At 29.2% G+C, this 23,085-nt stretch overlaps 1 protein-coding gene across 1 annotated transcript in view; it reads left to right on the top strand.

The window, feature by feature from the left end:
- The window catches only part of LOC108563013 (discoidin domain-containing receptor 2-like), a 127,928-nt gene that overhangs the window by 62,942 nt on the left and 41,901 nt on the right, over positions 1–23,085 (top strand). The window contains exon 3 of the mRNA XM_017921552.1: positions 15,102–15,204. Coding sequence (XP_017777041.1) covers positions 15,102–15,204 — 103 coding nt within the window. The remainder of the gene's footprint in view (positions 1–15,101; positions 15,205–23,085) is intronic.

Here is a 23,085-nt window from a genome sequence, read left to right as displayed (position 1 = left end):
ATATACAGCAACCAATAATAAAATGTTTTATTCGATTGAAAATACTATATATTATAATCATTGATTCTAAAGGTTTGTCAATCAAAATATCTATCAAACTTTTAACTGTCATTTAATTTTAAAATTATGTACAGAATAATTTATCACATAGATATTGCACTAATAAATAATAATATTGGATCTGGCTCTTGGAAATTTCTGAAGGTGCAACATTTATTTATTTATGTTGTACGGTATACAATGGAGTGTAATAAAGGAGAACCACATAATGGCCAAAAGAAAATTCCAAAGCACCGGTCGCGTCTGCCTATAGGGGCTTTAGAGTCATCGATTTTCTGTTGCAAAATTGGAAATTTCTCGAAGGCGTTATGTTTATTTTTCATAGCTCAGCAGAGGAGAAAATGGCATTCCCGGAAAACAATCGTGTTTTTTTTTTCATATAATAGAATTTACAAAAATAATATTATCTTCTTGTATAGTAAAGCAGACTTATATTTCAGATTTATTTTTTATAGTTATGTTAATAATAACCCAACCAATTATACAAACACAATAATTTATAATTAATAATAATATTTTGTTATTACATAAAAACTACCATTTTCAATTAACATGCCATCATAATAAAATTAACATCATAACAAAATTTCCAATTTTAATAAATAATAGGATTTATTGCTTTGCAAATAATACAAAGTTTAACAAAATTTATTTAATGTCATTAATATACTTATATAATCCCTCAATAAACTGCGTTCAGTGCGCTTTTAAAGTACATCTTTTTAAATGATATTTGATAATACGTACATGACTATTTACATTTTGTATAATTATAATATTTTGTATAATTGTAAAATGTAAAGTTCCTCATTCTATATTGACAATTTTAGTAGCATATTTTTGTTTTATTAATTTATGTATTTTTATTATTATTGCATTAAACATATTGTAAATCTTACGTAATGAAGTAATTAAAGAACTGATAAATTCATATACAATGGAACCTCGCTTAACGAACACCTCGCATAACGAGAATTTCGCTTAACGAGTGACGATGAGAAGAGAAGTCCCGGATTGCGCAGTTTTAAAACTTGTGTACACATATTATGTGTATTTTTGAATATGTTTCACTATACGAGTAAAAATCCGGAAATTTTGGAACGGATTGAACTTGTTAAGCGAGGTTTCACTCTATATAGATTTTGTTAGTGTCAGGATTACGGTTGTCAGAATTTCGAATGTTGGGATTTCGGTTTTTCGGATTTCGATTGCTAAAGCTATATATATATTCCAATACAAGCAAGTCCAATGTTAAATTTAAACAATCCTGTTTGGCCTGTCGCATAGAGGGAACTAATATTATCGTTGCCGGTAAACTTGTAACACTGATTAAGTAATACTGCCATCAACCAGACACTCTCATTCGATAAATGCTTAACCGACTAACTACAACGTCACAAAATTAAAATGTTCTCAGCTAATCATCGTGAACGAGAAGTTAGCAAAAAGCGAAATTATAGGTAATTACTGGATGAGCTGAATTTAAAATGAACATCTTCCTTCCGGCCTAATTAACATTCGAATGAATGGATGGAATATTTCCTGATGAGACCGTCTCGAGATCGGAATTGGGTTAATACAAGGAAAGCACAGGTCAAACAGTTTCTTAAATTCATTATCGATTCGGGCAGCCAAAGTGTGCCAAATCTATATAATTCCTGGTATATTTATTTTTTTTATTCCTTTATTTTTTTTTCCGTTCGCTCGCTTTCTTTATTTAATCTAGATTTTCTCGAATGGCATGCAATCAATTAACTTAATGACACGGTTTAATCAATGATTGATGAACGCGGGTCATGTTTATTTTTCTAAATACAGTTCAAATCAATTAATACCACGGAAATTCGATATGGCCGTTTCTTTGCAATAAAATTTATTAATAATTGTACGATCTCAGAAGGGAATGCTAACTTGATGTTTAATTCTTGTTCAAACTGTATTATAATTGCAAGAAGTCATTACGCCGCGAAAACTTATTGTGTTTTGTTTCCCCAGATAGCAAGTCTTAAATTTCTCCGTATTCCATGATTTATAGTCCCCAATAATTAAAGTTCTCCAACCATACATCCCATTGTTGAATTTATCGTTTTTACTGAAAGTTCACAACTGCTCGGATGTTTGCAACCATAACAATTGTTGGAATATCATAAATTTATTTGACATTATTAGCGTGTTCCTCTTTGAAAATAATATTATTATATGATATTGCCGTAGATGTGTCCATAAAACAGACAGGAGTAGCTTCCTTCAAATTATGTTCTTTAATAGAAATATCAATTCGGTGCGATCTCTGCTCGCATGGCCATTTCTGATATGAAATAGTTCCAAAAATTTGACGCTCTTCTTTTGCTGTTCAAAGTATGAGTTTGTAGAGTTACATTCTTATCAACCCCGATTCCTTCCACCTGCTACTTTTTATTTATTGTTTTAATATGGAAACCTTCCTTCGGTCCTGCTTCGAGCTCCGCATTATATAATCGATACATTATAATAGATAATGTATATTAGCACTTCTTGGAAGGCAACGCTGATGAAAATAAATTATGCCGAAACTTCTAAGCTTCGAATTATGCAACGTAAATATATTGGCCGCGGCGCAATAACGATTCTGCAAAGGGAAAGGCAAAGCAAAAACGGTGTATTTATTTAACAAAAATATTAATTAATATTTATTATTTCTAACAATGGTTTCGCTTTTTTTTATAATTTTCACGTGCTGTATAAGAAATAAAGAATATTTGAACGTTCATACAATGGCGGTGATTATTATTCCCTTTGTTGGCGTAAGTATGATTTTTAAACGCTTTTAAAAGCGGCCCCCTTCTAAAGCTCGGTTGTTCCGGGAAGAAGAAAGGAGTGCAAATAAATTATTCAAAATTTACTTAATGGAATCGCCTCTAATTTCACTGCTTTTTTCTTGCTTGTTTGCGTATAGACAATTAATCAAATGTTTTTGGTGGAATTTCGTAATGGGGTCCAAAATACAATGAATCAAACATGTATCAGACATATTTACAGGGCAAATGAAATGAACACAAAAGTTAATTGCGTTCTATTATCATCTGGAATTTATAATAAATGAGCGTAATTATAGGTTTATTCTTTACTAATTAACTCATATATTTGTCATTGAAGAAAAAATATTTGTTGTTATTCCTAACCTTGTTAATATTTAATAAAAAAAAATATTTATAATAATAAATAAATAATACCAGTTTAACCAAAACTCATTTGATTTTGTATAAAATTTAAATATGAATATATAATATGAACTATCAAAAAACTATATACTTTCATACTGGTTACTAAATATTGTCTGTTCTACCCGGCGCCTCCACTATTCGAATAAATGTACAGTGAAACCTAGCTTAACGAGTTCCAAAATTTCCGGATTTCCATATTCAAAAATACTCATAATATATATAGACAATTTTTAAAAATGAAGTAGCAAACGTTAAATCGGGGAATTCTCTTCTCATCGTCACTTGTTAAGCAATGTCATTTTTCTTACACTTAATTTTGCTCGTTAAGCGAAATACTCGCTAGGTGCGTGGTGCTCGTTAAGCGATGTTGTATCTTAAGTAAATAAATTTATATTTTGTGCATTCTCTTTTATCATATATTTTAATTGCAATTTTTTCAATTAAATGATGAACTTTTGATTAAATTATTCCTAATTAGGCACATTTTTGCTTGGGAAAGTGTTTACAATTTCGGTTAATTGAATTAAGTAGATATTTTTAGATTCATAACATTCTAAATAAAATGTATAAATATTTTCAATATAAAATTCTTGTTCCAATATAATTTACAATATTATTTAATGGTATGTACTTTAATAAATCTAACATTACCCGGCGCATTCACTATCAGTTTCCGTTTAATTCTTTAAATTTGTAAAATATTAGATATTCATTAATTCGAATATTATTATAATGATCCTAAAGCCTTGCAAAATAATTTTACTTTTTATAATTCTGAATGAAATTATAAAGATATTAATCATATTAAATAAAAAGTCGTGCGTATTAAATTCATTAATTAATTGTTTTTATTGCCCCAACGTCTTTAATATTTATTATGATGATATTAAAATATTAAATAAATAATACAATATTACAAATATCTAGTTAAAATTAATTACATTAATTTCAATGTTCCCGGTGCACCTATGACAGTGAGAAATTTAATTTGTATAAATTGGGTAATTGTTATTTTTTATGATATTATAATATATGCTTTCTTAGGATACCATGTATATTGTTACTGTATATTGGCAACTTACCAAGTAGCGTGTTTTAATATTTTTTAAAATAATAATAATAAATAATAAGTTATCATAAAATTCTTGTTAATCTAATTGAGATTTCTATAGCTGAATAATGAATTTAATTATTTTAAAGTAACTAAGGAACTTTTCATTGGATTTATTATAAAATTCTTGTTCAAATAATATAATTGTTAAGTATTTAGCTTAAATCTTACTTATTGTTGCATCTGCAGCTATTTATTTATGGGTTGTAAAGCAAAAATAGAATTTATTATGATATTAATGTCATAGAAATCAGTCATGAAATTCATGTAAAAGTAAAGTAAGATAATACAATTATCAAGTATCCATAGTTGTATGCAATATTCAATTAAATTATTTCAAAGTAAATGAGACATTGTTCATTGATTTAAGTGTTTGTTTTTTTTTTCTTGTTATATTATGTTTTTGTGAGTATGTATTATGATCTGTTAAAATAAATGTTATTATTAATTTAAATTGTTATGTATTTCTTATTAAAATGATAATATAATTGACACGTATGTAACTCTATATTTACTGTTATATCCGGCGCATCCACATTTATTAGAAATTTTTAATTTTAAAGTAAATGAGAAACTGTTGTTTGATTCATGTTAATCTAAAATATTTTTTAATATTGTTTAAATTGGAATTATCATATTTTTTATCAAGCAATTTATAACAAATTTTAAATTTAATTATTTCAAAGTAAATCAATGATTTATGGGGTTTTAAGAGAATATAGATTTTAATGCGATTTCTGCTCGAGATTTCGTGATGGTTAGGAGAGGAGTTTTATTAAATATGATCGAATTAAATGGCAATTTAAGATTGTGCGGTTTAGATAGCGCGGCGTACGCGACACGCAGATGTAATTCTCAAAAGGGAAATTAATTTATCTCCGCAAAACTTGGTTGCGGGTAATGTTAATTCCTCTTGGCAAAATTGTTTTTAATCGCTTATGGTATTACGTTACGATTATGTTAGCCGCGAGCAACGTGATCTTTGTTACGACATCGTCGTCCGCTCCGAAGATGGTTTCCCTTTCGTTGCGGTGGGCTTCTTGTTCAATTGAATTTAATAAAAGTAGTTGTAACAAATTTCACGTCGGCCTATTCGTCTTGAGAGAGTGACATGCAATTTACTCGTCGGGATTTAGTTCGGCGGGTGAGGGCGAGTGCAGCGAGTCGAGAGGGCACACCGACCTTCTACCCTTATACCCTGTACCCTATATCTATGACCCGGAATACTCTCCAGCCGGAAACTCTGGGCGCGGACACAGCTACGGCCGCGCTAATTTAAATGAAGTTTTTCGGTGATTGATGATACGTTCTGCTTGTTTTTTTTTATTATTCAGTTTGTCTTTTCCTCTCATCTCCCACTCGAGCCCTTCCTCCCTTTTCGCCCATCAGATTGGATATTAACTCGTGAGTTATTTATAGAGATAGCGGGATTTAATATTTCGCCGATTATGGGATGGGACGTACCTGATCGAATGCGTTTCTGTTTTGATCGAAAAGTCATTAGTGTGGAGACCTTATCGTTCGTTCTTTTTTTGTACGTTACAAAATTGAGAGAGAGAAGTAGATAGAGAAAAATTTAATGGTGGGTCCCCTTCAAAATCATGCCGTAAAGATTTTTTCCGCGATTCAAAGAAGCTGTGAATAAAGGAAGCTAAAAGAAATACATGTCGAACGCAAAATGCGTTATTGTATTTTAATGCGTTCCATTGTGGAATCGTGGAAAACGTTTTTTATTTCCATTTAATGCACTTCCTCCAGCTATATATTTTATAGCCTCAATTATTTTTCCATAATTGTTACATTTGCTTCCGGTTACTATTTTTTCATCATTTTTATATAACTAAATCAATACAGAAAATCTATCAAAAAAAATGGTAATTTTCAAATATAAATGGCTATGTTACTTAAATCAATAAACAATAGTAATTACAATAAAATTATTAATATAATTATAATATAAGAACTTAATGAAAGAAGATGAATACAAGAATAATTTTATATTCAATTTTTTTAATATAAAATTGACAAAAAAATATACTACATTATTTTGTAAATTAATTACAAATTTCAATATCTCGTATAGTTCAGGTAGTTCCGAATACTGATAAAGTGATAAATGTAAGTGTAAATTTTATAACCAAGAAAATATTGCATAATTATTGCAAAAGTAAATGCAATTATATAAAATTTGGTTTGAAATAATAATATTCGTAACTTTATGTTATAGATACATACCTTCTGGAAAGGTTATATATAACAAATCTGGAAGTTATATACTTTTTAATATGTTTCATGGTATATAATTTAATTGAGTTGGGCCAACTAATATACAAAAATACATAACAATATATGAAATATAACACGGTGGCAATTGAAATCGTGACAACTGAAATACCGACAATGAAAATCCCGACGGTATTAAAATCTCGACAACCATAATCCCGACAGTATAAAAATCCTCTACTTACGAAGTAAATTACTATTATTATAGGATGGGAATTGTCATTAGGAGTAGGGTTATATTTCTAATGATTATTAAACGTTTTCACGGAATTCTGGTTGAGTCGTTTTGTTAATTATTCGCCGGTGTTAAATATTTCTTAATTTTAAGGTTTATTACGTCAACGAAAACAAATACAATAATAATAATATATTATTATTAAAAATAAATAACAAGAATTCATAATATAATTATATATTAGATTATTTCTATATTTTAACGTTTATTATAAATAAATCTATATCAAATTAAAAAGATACTGTCGGGATTATGGTTGTATGTGGACTATGTTGATACTGTCGGGATTTCGAATAATGGGAATTTGATTGTAGGGATTTCGTTTGTCGAGATTTCAATATAGACCCGAAATAACAATGTGGTTCTATTAAATAAGTTGTTTTTTTTTACATGTCATAATGTCTGAATTGTAATTACACTATTTTTTGTGTTAATGCAATACTTAATAATGTTAATTGAATTGAATAAAGCACCACTAATTATCTAATTAACAGACCATCATCAATAATCATCCTCTGAGTTTACATATTATAATTAACATTATATTTTATATATTTCCATAAAGGACAGAAACACCCACAAAAACATTCAACGAGCGCAAAAAAAAAATATTGCAAGAGAGACAAGAATGTAATTTATTTATGGCGAATGATGAATACACTGTCGCTTGTATACATTATGTAATTAACTGGGATGACAAAAAAAGCTGTGTGTATGTAATTGTGCACTCTCGAAACGGCGCCATAGCAATGATTCATTGAATTTTAGCGTGACTTCTATCAACATACACACAAACACACACAACGTACACCACACACCCCGACTGCGAAAGGCTCGGGAATTGTTTTAGATTTAGCCGTAACACTGTGCCCACAATAATAATAACAGCCTTTTTGCTACGAAATAATCAGCACTCAATTATGTGAAACTATTAGCATTCCCATGTAGCCTGTATTTAATGAATTTCGTTTGATCATTAATTATGTATGATTAATTATGAATATTACAGTTCAGCAGATTTCCACACGAACAGACCCATGGCAAATCATTATTGTAAAAAAAAAACAAGGCGGAGAGTATTTTCTTGAACTCTCCGGAAACATAATGGTTCGAGTTTTTTGAAAACGCAAGCTCAATTATGTTAATTTTATTGAATTAGCTATGGATTATTCATTTATTTATTTTTATAAATGTATAACCAATTTACTTGTAATTGTTCCTATATTATTTACATATCTTTCAACTTAATATATTTATAATTTATTATGTAAATATTACTACTAATATTATATACATGCTTACACAAACATAATAATTGACTGCAATTCTATAGATAATTTAAATATTGTATGAAAAAAGTAACTTTACCACCCTCTGTATTCATATGTAAATTTTAATATATACTACATCATTTGACTTTTGATTGAATCTATCTAGTTTAATAAAATCATTTGTTTATCTAAATAAATGACTGCAAAGTATTCGTGCATATAAACGTTTGTACGTTTGTTAATTAAGGTATATTTTCTTATTTCAATTTGTGTACTGATTATGTACTTTTCTTCTACAATCTCCGTATCTTTCGTTGCTATATAAGTATTTTTTTATTAATGATTTTGAACATTTTTATTCAAATCAACTTATTTATTTCGTTCCATGTTTTTTTTTGATAATTCCTGCATACTTATTATTTTCGTAATATATTTTCTTCATTTTCTTCAATTAAGCTAATTTATTAATTATAGTGTTACAAAATTCGTACAATAATTAAAAGTATTCATAAATCTACTCATATTTAAAATGTAAAGTTATTTAATTCTAAGTAAATTAGAAACATATATTCATTCGATTTGTTTCTATTTCATATTTTTTGTCTGTAAAAATATTAATGTCTTTCAAATACTTTGAATTTAATACATATCCTTGTATTGTACGGTTTCTTTCTACCGCAACTGGATGTGATTTATGTTGAAAAATAAGAACGGAAACGTTTTCTTTTATTGCGTTTCTGTTGATACAAGAATAATATTTGGCGTGTGAACATTATGAAATTAAAAATCGCTTTGTGAAAAGGCGATATCTTAACCGTCGAGGGTGGCATGAATAATGTAATATAAAGCTAACTTTTTGGATAGCGAATGCTGTCTGAAAACCGACATCCGCATCCCTTCTCCTGTCCTCCGCCCCTTTCGGTATAGAACCAAAATCCTTTGCGATATATATATAATTCCTTTGGCAAGTTGTGGTAACCCGGTCACGTGGCCTGTCTCTCATCACGTAATAACACAAGGCCCTCGGCATATTAATTTAAGATTCATGCGAGCTTTCATAAAATTTCTATGCAGAAATATTCCGTACAGTGATTACAGGTGTACAGGAAATAACGTTCAACAATAACTATTATACTCCTCCGAGAAAACTTGGAATATAATAGAGTAAGGTAACTACAAAGGAGAGCAAAAAAATGTTAACACAAACAAGAAGTCGGAAGGAGAAGAAAAAAAGCGGAAACAAAATGGAAAGAAAAGAAGTTGACATAATGCCTCATCCGAAGTTATTCATTAAATAATGCTATGTTTTTCCCAAGACCGATGAAAAGTTGTAAAATTCGAACACGCCCCGACAACTGAGGGAGGGAAAAATAACGTTAGGCGTACATAATTAGAATTTGGTATTCAAATCTGTATTTATGAATTATTAAAGCAGAAGCCCGCAGTATAAAAAAAGAATGTTATTTAAGACTGTCCTCTTTCGATATTCTCCACCCTCTCTCTATATAATTGTAAACTTATATATCAACTTCATCAGTTTCATGCAAATTTTGCGAGGTTTTATAATTTTCTTTAATTTTACACTTATTAAATTATAAAACATAATTCAATTCAACCCGATTTTGTTCAAATAAAAAAAATAGAATCATAAGTTATTTTATTATAATAATAAATCTAGATTGTTGTTCTTTCTGTATCATTAATTTTAAGAGAAATTGCAATTATTCCTCAATTAACGAATATAATACGTTCCACGAAATTATTTATTGAGACAAAACTTCCTTTTCAGAGGCAAAATATTATAAAATATAGAATTGGGATCCGTTCCTTAGTCAAGAAAAAGTTTTTAGAATAAATAAAAGTTTGATTAAATAAACATTCAATGCAAAGCAAAAAAATATTTTAAAATACAAGTGTAAATGTGATTTTTTGTTGTTTTTTTTTTTATACAGAGTTAATGCAATTCTATTTTGATATTTTTTCTTTCGAGAGATTTCTTTAAAATTCGTTTGAAGGATCTGAAAAAATCATCGTCCACTGTAAAACATAATCTTCAATATATTTCTAACATTTTCTTCATCGACATTTTCAAAACCTATTGATTAATTCATATATAACTTAATTTATTTGATGTTAATTTACAATTCTGATTTAACTCTGTATGAACATATCTTATCAATTTCCTATTAATTTCGGACAATTTCTGACTTAGTTATATCGGTTTAAAAAAACAACAAATGGCACACTTAAACACTGTAAATGTAGTAAATGTTTTTTTTAATTATTTCAATTATGTAATAGAAAATAATACGAATAAATTTACCATATATCCAATTTCAATAGATTTCTTTAAAAAAAATAGTTATTGTTATAAAATCTTCAAAATTCTACAAGAATATTATTCTACCACCAAGTTTGTCAATTTCTCATTCACTTAATATCCACGTTGGTTAACACGATGTGAAACCTGCGAAGATGTGAAAAATGTATGTTAAATTGATAAATATCGTTGAACAAATAGAATTACAGCGTTATAAAAAAATCAGTAATAGAAGCCTTTGAGTAATTTATCCGGTTTCATGATAGTTTGAGCTTTCTAAAACAGCGGCAAATTGACAGTTTGTCACATGCAAATTGACTTTGTGACATATATACGTCACAGACCACTCTAAGAATTAATAATTACGGCGAAGGCAAGCGATCAATACATTCGGGTAGTTACCGCCTTTACGTATTAATTTCGTTCCAATCATTCTTTCTCAAAATGAAAAGTCACGGTCCATAGCTGAACATTCAAATACGCAGAATTCTTAAAAATAGGAACTACCTGAACTTCTAAAGCATCAAAGGGTGAAGTTCTTAATAATGTAATTAAATCAATGCAATCCCCACCTCATTAGTATGAATTTACTTCTAAACCCCTTTTCCTTTGTACCAAAACGAACAAAAACAACATTTCCAACTGGAACACCATATAAAAAGAGTTGTCAGTCCCTTTTCCCTTGTACCTTTCTCCATTCTTCTAAAAAAAAGCGATTCGGCCGCTTGTTTTGTTTCGCTTTCAGTCAGATTTCTCCCTGCCTCGAACGCTTTTTCCGCACCTTTGTTTATTTTTTTTCAAATTCATTAGTTGACTTCGATTATCCGATGTTTGTGCCCTATTTTTTTCATCCGAATCAGCATCACATGCACACTGTGTGTATTTCAATTAAGTTTATCCCAGAGTTAATAGCAACTTTAATTAACATGTTTAATTAATTGATTCCATTCATATTTCATTTGCACGCAGGAATTTCAAAACTGATTAAATGAAAGCGATAAAAAAAGGGTAGTTAATATTTTATTATTAAATTCACATTTTTTATTGCATGCGTGTAAATAAGACATGTATGATTACATAAATTTGAGTTAATTTTTGAAAATGGACACATCTAGAATTAATCGTATGACGTATTATGTTACATATGGCACAAAAAAGGTGGGGAATCACAGAGTCTAGAACAGAGTTTCTCAAAACTATGTTTCTCATTTATTTTTATAAATTTTATTTATTATGTGTTATTACCTACCATATAAAATAAATAAAATTTTTCGTGAAAATTTCAAGATTTACGAATTTTTCCGTTGCCAACTGTATATCTTAATTTATATTTTCAGTTCTTCTTAATTTTATTTTCAGTTATTCTAGTGTAAGTTTTTACAATATATTGATTAAAATTATGTACTTTGTTATATTGAAACTTCGTTAATAGAGGTAACTTTAACCGAGTTTGAATGTATATAACATTTCGTAACTGGAATAAGAGTATACTTTAACCACTAATTAATTTTCGTTTTATAATGACGATGTTAAATACGGTCTGATTTTTTTTTCAATTACTTGATGAGAATCAATTCTCACAAATTTTAATAGTAATGGCATTATTTAGTCTTAGGTCTGTCATTTTTTGACTAACAGTAAAAAAAAACAATTTTAAGATTTCTTACAATTTGTCATTCGAACTTTTACTTAGTCTTTCTTATGCCTAAATGGTAATATTGATAAATTTAGAAGTATTATTTGTCAGCAGGGCCGCAGAAAGAAATCTTGCACCTGGGACTAAATATGAAACTTCCTCATAAAAACAAAACTATTACTTGCGCCTTTAGCATTCCTTTTTTGATGCTACATTCTGGTCAATCTTTGATAGTACAATGATCTAACAGAATACCAGATTATACGACTCTAGTGAGTGTCAATCAATTTGACTATAGGTCACCTATCGAAGCACAACAAATAACCAAACTTTTTCTAGGCAAACGTATAAAACATACCCAACATACACTATTCACCGTTCAATTAATTAATAAATTTTCCGCAATTATTATTAGTTTCAGCATATAATTAAATGGTACAACCAACGAGCCGCTATTTGAAATTATTATGTGAAATAATTATGGAAGCAGTATGATGATGTTGCGGTCAATTGAAATGAATATGTTTGCACATCTAAACATTGTTGCGAATGGTCTGCTGCTGCGTGGCCGTGAATTATTGAATAGTGAGTCGACGGGTGGTGCTGGTGTGTGCGTGGGGCGGCATGGTTGGCCGGTGGCTCTCTGCACAATATCAAGATTAAAATTTATTAATTATCTCCCAGATCCGCCGATAATTTAATTGAAATTTGTTTGTTAATGGCGCAATTATTCTAATTGCCAACGCAAACTCTGTTGCTTCTGTGCGTGAAACGTTATTATTGTCTGTTCAATTATTTGATCCGACCCATAATAATCCACCGTCAAAACTCATGCATGCTGAATCATATGCCAATCTTCAATTATTATAGTATAATAATTATACATTCCTATTTTCTATATCAATTATGTAATACTCTTGTTCATCCAACTATTTCAATAATAATCACTGAGTGAATCATTGATCTCAAACATATCCTAATTAATATAACGATTTTTTTCTTAATGAGAATCAATTGAAATGTTGTCACATAAAGTTTTTTTTAATATATTACTCATTGTCTACAAAAAAAACAATATACAGAGGAAGAGAAATAATTTGTTTTTTTATTGCATTATGTCAAATATATATATTAATATAAAATAAACTCATTACTTTGTAGACATCGGACTAATTAAGACTGTTTGAGGGCCCTCGACTACAACTATTTGGGTCTCTAAGTTAAAACTGTTTAGGGACCATTGGACTAGCACTTTTTGAGGGCCCACTACTAACACTGTTTGGGAAATCCTGTTTAGAAGCCCTGTACTAACAATGTTTATGTACCTTAAACTGACCCTGTCTTAGGGCCCTCGACCTACACTGGGGCTCTCTGCTATTACTGTTTGGGGGCCCTCAACTGTCACTGTTTGTAGGGCTTTAGGCTAACACTGTTTAGTGGCTTAACAAACTTGGCTTAAGTTTCTGTTAGTTCAGTTTATTTTTTCACTATACCCGCCCCGAAATAAATTATAATTATACAGAATACTTTTTTACTAGATATATGCCATATAAATTTTCAAAGGTTAAAAAAAAGATGGTAAATGGAGAAGTATAGAAATATAACTTCTGCACCAAAAATCTAAGAAAGATGTTAAAACATAAATTTACCTAAACTATGATTAACAATTTAACATGGATTATGGTAATTATACATTTTCAGTCTGTAGTTCATAATTGATGTCTATTGGAATTTAACGGTTTTCATAACAATTATGTGGTTAAATATATTATAATTATAGTAAATATATAATTAATAATTAAATTTTAAATTGGGTATTATGATTTGTACAAATGCATTTTCATGATCTATTTGCAAAAAAACGACTATTATAACCACTAAGGTACAAATATGAGGTCAAAATAATTACATTCATTTCAGTGTTTTTTTAATGTCATTAATCGTAGGTAGATTTGAAAAGCAAGAGAATAAAATCTAGTAATGGCTATAAATATGTTTTATGTAGTTTTACTTGTAAGGAGCCAATATCCAATATTCTAAGTAAATGAGTTCTATGTTTGTGAATAAATATTTATTCTGATATGCAATATTACATATGTTTTGCTTTATTTTATTAATTTTAAAACTATTATTGTATATATAGTTATTTATTTTCAATCTATTAATTTGAAAATTATTTGAAGTATGATCAGAGAATGTATTTTTCATAAATACATTCAACGTATATAAATCATTTTACGAACTAAATTAAATCGAAAATATTTTGGCAGAAAGACCTCCATTTAAATAAAAATCGAAAATATTCAATTACACAAACTATATTGAATTTCGATTATATATAAATGTATAATACCAATTTGCAGTTAAAAAGCGAATTCTTCGAAATTTTACTTCACTTCACAATAATATTAATTCACTTAATATTATACGTAAAATATAAAAAATTACGTATTTATACAAATAAAAATTGCTACTTTACAGTTTTTAAATAATTTCTACATTTGTTTACTGAATTTTTATAAAAGTTATATGATTATGAGAATGTCTTATCTGCATTACGCTGAATTAGTTGTTACATTAAATCCTTATTTGAAATGTAATGTAATATGTTTTGTCCCAAATAAATGTGTCGAACCTCATATTTTTCCTAAAATATGGAAATTTTACAAATTGGTCTGTCAAACTGTACCGCGAGATATTTCAGGTGTACCACGGTTAAAAATTTAGGTAAAATAATATTTGAGTCCATTTAATGATGTTGGGATTTGTATTTGCAAAACAAATTATCTTTGTGAATAAACAACAATTTGATTTTAGTCTCTAATGATTTATCTATTTATTTTAATGAAAAGTATTATTAAATATCAATGTAACAATACTTAATGGATATGCTTTACTCTAAGTTAATTAGTATATTATTGTAATTAGTGTGGTATCCGTCGGGTACGTATGTATTTAAATCAGTGTGTTCCTTTGTTCCAGAATCATGTAATGAACCGCTTGGAATGGAGTCCGGAGACATTCCGGACGAAGCGATCTCAGCCAGCTCCTCGTATGTGCCTAATGTGGGTCCCAAGAATGGCAGGTAATTTATTAGAATTTCCTTCCTTAAACAATTTAAACGAAATTTGCGACCATCTATCCGCCTACTATACATTAGCGTCAGCTCGTATTCATAATACACTAAGTATTGGATCAGGTGCGTTTCTGGACTAAATAGTGCATATACAAGCGGCGGTCCTGCGGGAGAGATTAGACAGATTCATGGGGGCTCGGCGTTGTCCTATATCCTTGGGGAAAGGAAGGCCTGGAAGAGCGGGAAGACCGTAATGAGAAGTAAAGCTCGGAAATAGGAAACTTCCACGTCTAATGGAGTATTAAACAACTTATTAAGGCCATTGTCGGACCGGGAGCATCGGCATTCGCTGATTGCCAAATGACCGAAATAGAACCTTCTGATCGATTAATTATCTGCAGCAAATACTGTAACTTTTTATATATACAGTGAAAACACAATCCTCGTCACGAAACGATTATATTTTCAAGTTGTTTGACTTCCGAGTAAATAATATAAATTTAATGAATCTGTTCCAGTTTCCATAATGTGCACAATATAAAGTAAAATAAATTTAGTTTAACCCGATTAAAAAAAATAGTAGTAATTATAATAGCACATATTGAAACATATTGAAAAGTATTTAATTAATAATAATATTAATATGAAGGAAATTATTGATGTCATATAAAATCTTTCATATAAAATTTACTGGTTGAAAATATTTGATTAATTATAAAAATACTTACTTTTTTTCTTATGATATAAATTTATTTAATATTATTTATTTATATTTTGTCTTTATAATATTGCATTATCGAATATTATCCTCAATTTTTTATTCAAGTTTCAAGTTATTTAAAAATATAAAACGATTCGAAGTTTGAGAGAATTTATAGAAAATAATTATTATGAAAATTGATACAATTTACACGAAGATAATATTTTAAAAGGAGTTTCATTAGTGAACTCTGTTCATATGGTATTTATATTACACAAACCAAATATATTATCGACTCCACTAACTAAATTCCGTTTAAGTATAATAAACATAAAATGTACTCTAAATAATGATAAATATCAGGTTGTTTCATCTACTTCGTTTCTTCTTAAGATTGAAATATTTATATGCAAGTAATTAATTAAAACAGATTATCTATATATTACGATAAGCAGATATATTAATTTAATGACATTATATTTAATTAATTTATATAAATAAATAAACTCTAAGACAATTAAGAATGTTTATAAAATTTGATTAATCTCAAATATAAATAACTGATATATGAACGGTGTCCCAAAATGAATTGGTATTTTTTTTTTTAATAAAACACATTTTTTATTTGATAATTGATAATATTTTTTGCTTTATTTGAAATTATAGTCATGGAGGTAATATGTGATAGAAAACATCTGACAAATGACCGCCCCTGCCTTGGCAGCACGTGTTCACTCTTTTGATGAAACTTTCTATAACATGTTGACATAATTGCTAGGAAATTTCGGCAATATTGTGTCGAATTTCATCTTTTAGGTCTTTAATGGTTTGTGGTTTATTGATGTACACTCTTTTGTTAAGATAACCCCAAAGAAAGCAGTATAACGGTGTCAAGTCACATGATCTTGGCGGCCAATTCACATCGAGATAACACGACCATTATTTTTTTATTGCAATAACTGCATGGTTTCATTGGCACTGTAACATGTTGCATCGTCTTGTTGAAACCACATGTCTTCTACATCCATATCATCAATTTTAAGCCATAAAGGCCAATGGATTTCAACTTTGGGGTTCTGCATGTAGCTCAAGCTTCGATATTTTATTATATTATAATTATCAACGCACTGGTATCTAAAAAACGATGAAATCCAAGTATTTACCAATATCAACTTCATTAAGCACGAATCTCAATATTTACTAACGACATCATATGAAAATATCTACTTTTTTTTTATTGGGACACCGTTTGAATATCTCTGTAAATAATAGAATAAAACTTTTTTTCAACCATATCAATATAAATACAAATTTTGAACTGCATCAATCTATGCCTATTATTTCAAAATTATTCAGAATATCAAACAGCGATCTAGAGAAACCTAACTTTATGGTACCACTAATTATTGCTTTATCTCAGATTAATTACTCATAATTTCATCGTTTGTATTGTGTGTCTGTACTATTGAGACTGAGTTATTTAGAACATGTATCATGTGTTTGCAAATAATGTTCTATCCTTGAAAACATTTTATTTTCAATTTAACTTCTATTTATACTCTAAATGAAAGAAACACTAATAATAATTGGTTTATTAATACTATATAAACAAAAAATATTAATAATTAATTGGTAAAAAAATATTTGTATTTTTTATTACAACAAATTTAATACTAAATTAAATTTCTTATTACTTTCAACATTTCCAGTGACCTTTAAATATTATATTTTTTTACTCTAACAAAATATCTTACAAAATCTATTTTGAGTTTAGATTTTTTACATTCTCCTGTATCCTGAACTTTTGTTAAAAATTGTAATAATAATGTTTATTTAAATAGTTAAACATTCAGAAATAAATAATTAAACATTCATATAATATTAACATAATAAACAAATAATTAACTATTACAAAGGGATGTTAACCATTGGCCTTTCCGGTCAAACTTTAATTTATAAAATAATAATAAACAAAATTTATTATATACATACAAAGGACCGTAGTATTTCCGCCCTTTTATAAAATATATCAAAGTAAAAGGTAACAACAAAAAATAATTAATGAAACACATATTGCATAGACAGGGCTACAGTAGTCGTATCAAATATTGTTTTTAGTTAACCCTTTCAAACGTAAATGTTCAATAATAAAAGTATTTTTTTTATTATAAAATATTGTATGGTATTCATTCATGGTTCATGGTATTCCACCCCTGGTATACTCCATAGGTATAGAAACTAGAAAGACGTGGTAAATTTAAAAATTTTAAACAATTTTTAAATTTAAATAAACAAAAAGGCACTTGGCATTTTTTGCATTAAGTCCGCGAAAGCCCCCCCACAATTTTCAAGTTTAAAACGTTCTTCATGGTCACCTACCTGTATTGGTCAATGACCAGATTATCATATCTGATGTCATTCACAGGAACTGTTTATCGTTTTTGTCGTTTCATTTCCTTGCTGCTCATCACCTAACTTTTCCTCAATGTCATCGTCATTTTCATGATTTTCATGTAAATTTTCCTTTTCGTCTTCTACATCAGAATCAAGTAGCTTAACTGTTTAAATTTCCATAAAATTCGATTAGGGATATTCCATCATCATATAATAAAAACAAACATTTTATTTTATCGTCAAATTAGACAAAGCACCCACTGGTGTCAATTGCGTTGTCAAAATTGTTCTTGGTATAGAAAATATTTATATTATATCTAACCTTTACTCAGATACGAAAAGATTCAAATATGGTAGAAGTTATTAACGAAATATCTTTGCAATAATTTGTCGAGTGTTTTATGTTGAAAATCGGTATTCAGTTATAAAATAGCAAATGCCACCGGCAGGTCCGAAAGGGTTAAATATAAATGAAATAAAATATAAATTATTGATCCAAATTGTAATCGATATTTTTTTACTAGCTGGTATATTTAATATAATGGATAATATAATTCAACTTAAAATATATTATTTATAACAAAATAAAAATAACTTGTCGTATATTCGTTTAAAAACTATAAATGATGCTGTAGTGTTGTTCGTGTGTTGTGAAAATTTTTACAAAATCCAATTCCGTGTTTAAAAGTAAATAAATGACTTCCTTCTCCAATTTCCAGCACTTATTCCTATGGGGAATCATATAATTTCCTTCTCATCAAGAATACTTCCCAGAAAGAAACACTTCAATTTATAACCTCCGACATTACCGACACAAAATGCAATTACGTTTCAATTTTGTCACGAAATTGATTATCGAATTAATCTATTCTAATTACGACTGTTAATGTTATTATTTCTGTTGTTGCTATTACCATCAACAACAACACCAACAGCAGCTCGGTTCAGGTAATTAGGCAAGTTTTATAATTAGAATTCCAACGAGTTTGAGACGAGTTACGAGACGGTTTTTGTTTTGCAGCCTGAATATGTATTCGGGTCAAAGGTGAAGTCTTAGGAGCTGTTGCGTAGCACGGCGAGACAAAGGGGATGGAATCACACAACGGGAATACCAGTAGATATTTCTCAATGTCGACTCGCATTATCACTCCCGGCAGATTTTGTGTCTTGATTTACTGCGTTTTAGTGTACGGAGGCTGCATCCCAGGAACACGGACGTATCTGTGTCCAGGATGAATGTGTGTGTGGATGTGTGGTTTGTATGTATTCCTCTGCAATGCCTCTGTGACTGTGGTGGTGCTGTTGGGTCGGGAATGGGACAGGGACGAGGGGTATGCATGTGTATTTGGGTTCGGGTTTGCCCCAAGAGATTAGAACCGTAGGCCTCGTGCCGTTTTGTTTGCTAGCTGAACTCGTATATTTGCTGATAAAACCGTGTGTTATGTTTATGCCATTTTTACATGGCACATATTGCCACCAACACACCCACACCGCAGCACCGGAGCGAACAAAAATAAAATGCGGACAGTTTTTAAGTGCACCACAGGAAAACGCAACTATTATTTATCTAATTGTGCACAATTGCATACTAAATAGAACCTTAACCAGGAAATTATCTTTGCAGTTTATAATAAAATGTACATTTTATTTTATTAACAAGTTCAACATATATTTCTTATAATATTTACAGTTTAAACTATTACTAATCCTCGATGATGATCAGTTGGTACCAATGCATTATCAAAATTGCATTATGCAAAATTTATGAAATCCCGATAACCGAAGTCTCGACAGTCAAATTCAAGACATTCAAAATCCCAACAAACATAATCCCGACAATCATAATCCTGACTTTATCAAAATTCCGATAGTAACAAAATCCCGGGAGTGTCTTTAACAATATGTACCTTAACAATAAGAAATAATAAAATCATAAAATATATTGTCGGGATTATGGTAGTCGGGATTTCCACCGTTTATATGTAAAAAGCACATGACATTATTATAGGATAAATAACATAATTGTTTATTTAATTAGTAGAAAAATAACACATATGTACAGTAGATAAATTTAATTTGAATACTTGTAATAATTTATTTAAAAAGGATTGTTTACAAAATAAAATAGTTAAATCATAGTTTATCACGCGATTATCTTGGAAAAATATTAACTAAGTATTAATACTAACAATTGATGGTGTATACGCATATTTGAAATACATATAGAATTCTTATAGGTTTAATTACTTTAATTAGTATACAGTTTGGATTTAGGTTTTATATAAATATATTTAAATCTTAAAATAATAATAATAACTATAAACTTTATGTACTAATGTTTTTATGTAAATTTGATAAATAATTGACAGGCGTCATCTATATGTCATCCTACGTACTTATTGAGTGAGGTGTAATATTATCTCAAGATATCATTTTTGTTATACAATTATTTTTAATTGACATGACGATTATTTTAACTAAATTATTTCCAGAATTCAACTTTATCTTTCTTGATATAAGCAAGTTATAAACTTGAATCGATCTAAAAAATATTTCTTTATAAGCTTACCCTCCTGCTTTTCATTCATTCTACCCTTAAAAAACCTTCATTTCATCCCGAGAACAGCTAATACAAAACTCTCAATGTTTATTGCTGCGACAGAATTACATTCTCTCGCACGCAACAAAAAGAATGTATAAATGAAATAATTCAGGAAACGACAGTTTTCTCGCATAACAAGGAAATAAAAGAAAAAAGAGTGAGAATTTATGAACGAAGAAAATTGTTAAACCTGGTTCAATGAAAGTAACTGAATAGTTTTGTCCTTTAATAAGAAGGATTGCCCTTCATACTTTTAATCTTTTTTTTTGGAGGAAAGGATTTGTATTTGATCTACGAAACTATCAAAGAGATCGAACATTTTATTACAATTATAGTAATTATTACGTGAATAATATGTGTTTTCTTATCACAAATGGAATTAAGCCACTTTCAAAATTAACAATTACATTTATTTTAATATTTGAAAGAACTCAAGTCCATTGGAATGCTTGAAATTAAAAAAAACAATACTTAATTTATGCAATTCAGGAAATCTATTAGATAAATTACTTATCAATTTACTGATCATCCACTTTTTATGTATACGGGAATGATTTGAAGAAATAAATATATTGTTGCAAGTTCATCATGTATTTCGTCTCATATTTTTCTAAAGTGATGTAAAAAAAATATTATGTTTGTTAGACTCCAAAAATCTTGATATGAAATTATATTTCAACATTATTATATACATTGTCAATAAAAAAAAAATGACAAATGGACTTAGGCTACTTTCAAAATAAATGGCTTAAATATTAAAAACACAAAATAACGTAGGTGGAAATAATGAATAATTACTAAGTTTACTTTTAATTACGATTTAAGAGTTTTCAACTAGGAATTACCTGTATTTGAACACAAAAATATAGTAATAATTTAGGTAGAGTTGCCAAACGGTTGTGTGACAGAGATAAGACGACATCCGTTTTCGGTTACACCCGGATGCTAGCTTCCTAAGTTTTATAAACTCTGGAAGCACTTTCTCTATTAATCGGTGTTAAGCGGAAATCCGTAGCGTTTCCTTTTGCACCGGAAGTGGCGCTCCGCTTTGGGGGCAAATGGACGGTTACCCGGTTTGTCGCATAAAGTACAATCCAAGTAAGTTCATCACATCGGACTAGAGTTTCGAATGAAATGGGATACGTGTTTATATAATTAAATATTTAACACTATTTATAGAGTATTAACCTAATCCGTTGCCAAAGTAGTATAAATACTTATTATCTTTAGCAAGTGGTGACGGTTTGCGTGAATTGTAGGTTAATTGTAAATGTGCGGACTAAAATAATTGAACAAGGTATCAATTGTTGGGGCATTGTTGAGCTCATTAAATCTATAGATGGACGTGACATATCGATTGCATTAGCCGAGGGTCGCCGTCACCACAAATAGTTAAGTATGTCCCAGTGGACTAGAAAATAGGTACCACAATAGAGGGTGCAGCATGCTGTAAACATGTCCTATATGTACGCAACCTGCATCCATCCAATACTAATTGGTTTCATATAGTGTGCATATTAGATACGTCCGTATCTGATTACCTACGCAACCTGAAACTTTTCTAATTATAGTCCACATAATACACATATCCGCCTCACCCTTCCGAACACCTACATCTCATGTAGGTATTCATGTTGTACAGGAACGCATGCAGGTGTAATACATACATACCGCATCGCGTAATTACGCCATGCTCAAAATTGGTCGAATCCAAATTTCATAAAGATTTATTTAAATATTTGCGAGGCTCCGCATTCGGAGCACGCAATATCTGGATGAATGGCTTTTCCTTTTTTTCGCTGACCAGTGGCTATACATTCCTGTATTAATGTGTTTTATAGCGGTTTGTTTTGATATACGCCATTTATCAGTTCGTAATAAATTACCATCAACCATAAACGCGCGGACCAATGCACAGTAATTTACTTAACTGAAATATCCCATATGCTTCCTCGTATCAAAAGAAGAATTTCATTATCGCTATTACATGCATATCCCATATGCCTATTTATTACCTATAATTATCGATGCTTTTAGGAAACATAATAATAAAACTTGTATCAATATTCATAACATATAGCATATATGTGTGTATGTAATAATTAAACCTTTTACTATTCAAAGGGAATATTGAAGGCTTATTTTTTTGTATAATAAAGAATAAAGAGATTTTATAATGATTACATATTTTTAA

The sequence above is a fragment of the Nicrophorus vespilloides genome, unplaced genomic scaffold (genome assembly GCF_001412225.1).
Source record: "Nicrophorus vespilloides isolate i.1.1-1 unplaced genomic scaffold, Nicve_v1.0, whole genome shotgun sequence".
NCBI lineage: Eukaryota > Metazoa > Arthropoda > Insecta > Coleoptera > Silphidae > Nicrophorus > Nicrophorus vespilloides.
This window is presented reverse-complemented; position numbering and strand designations above follow the sequence as displayed.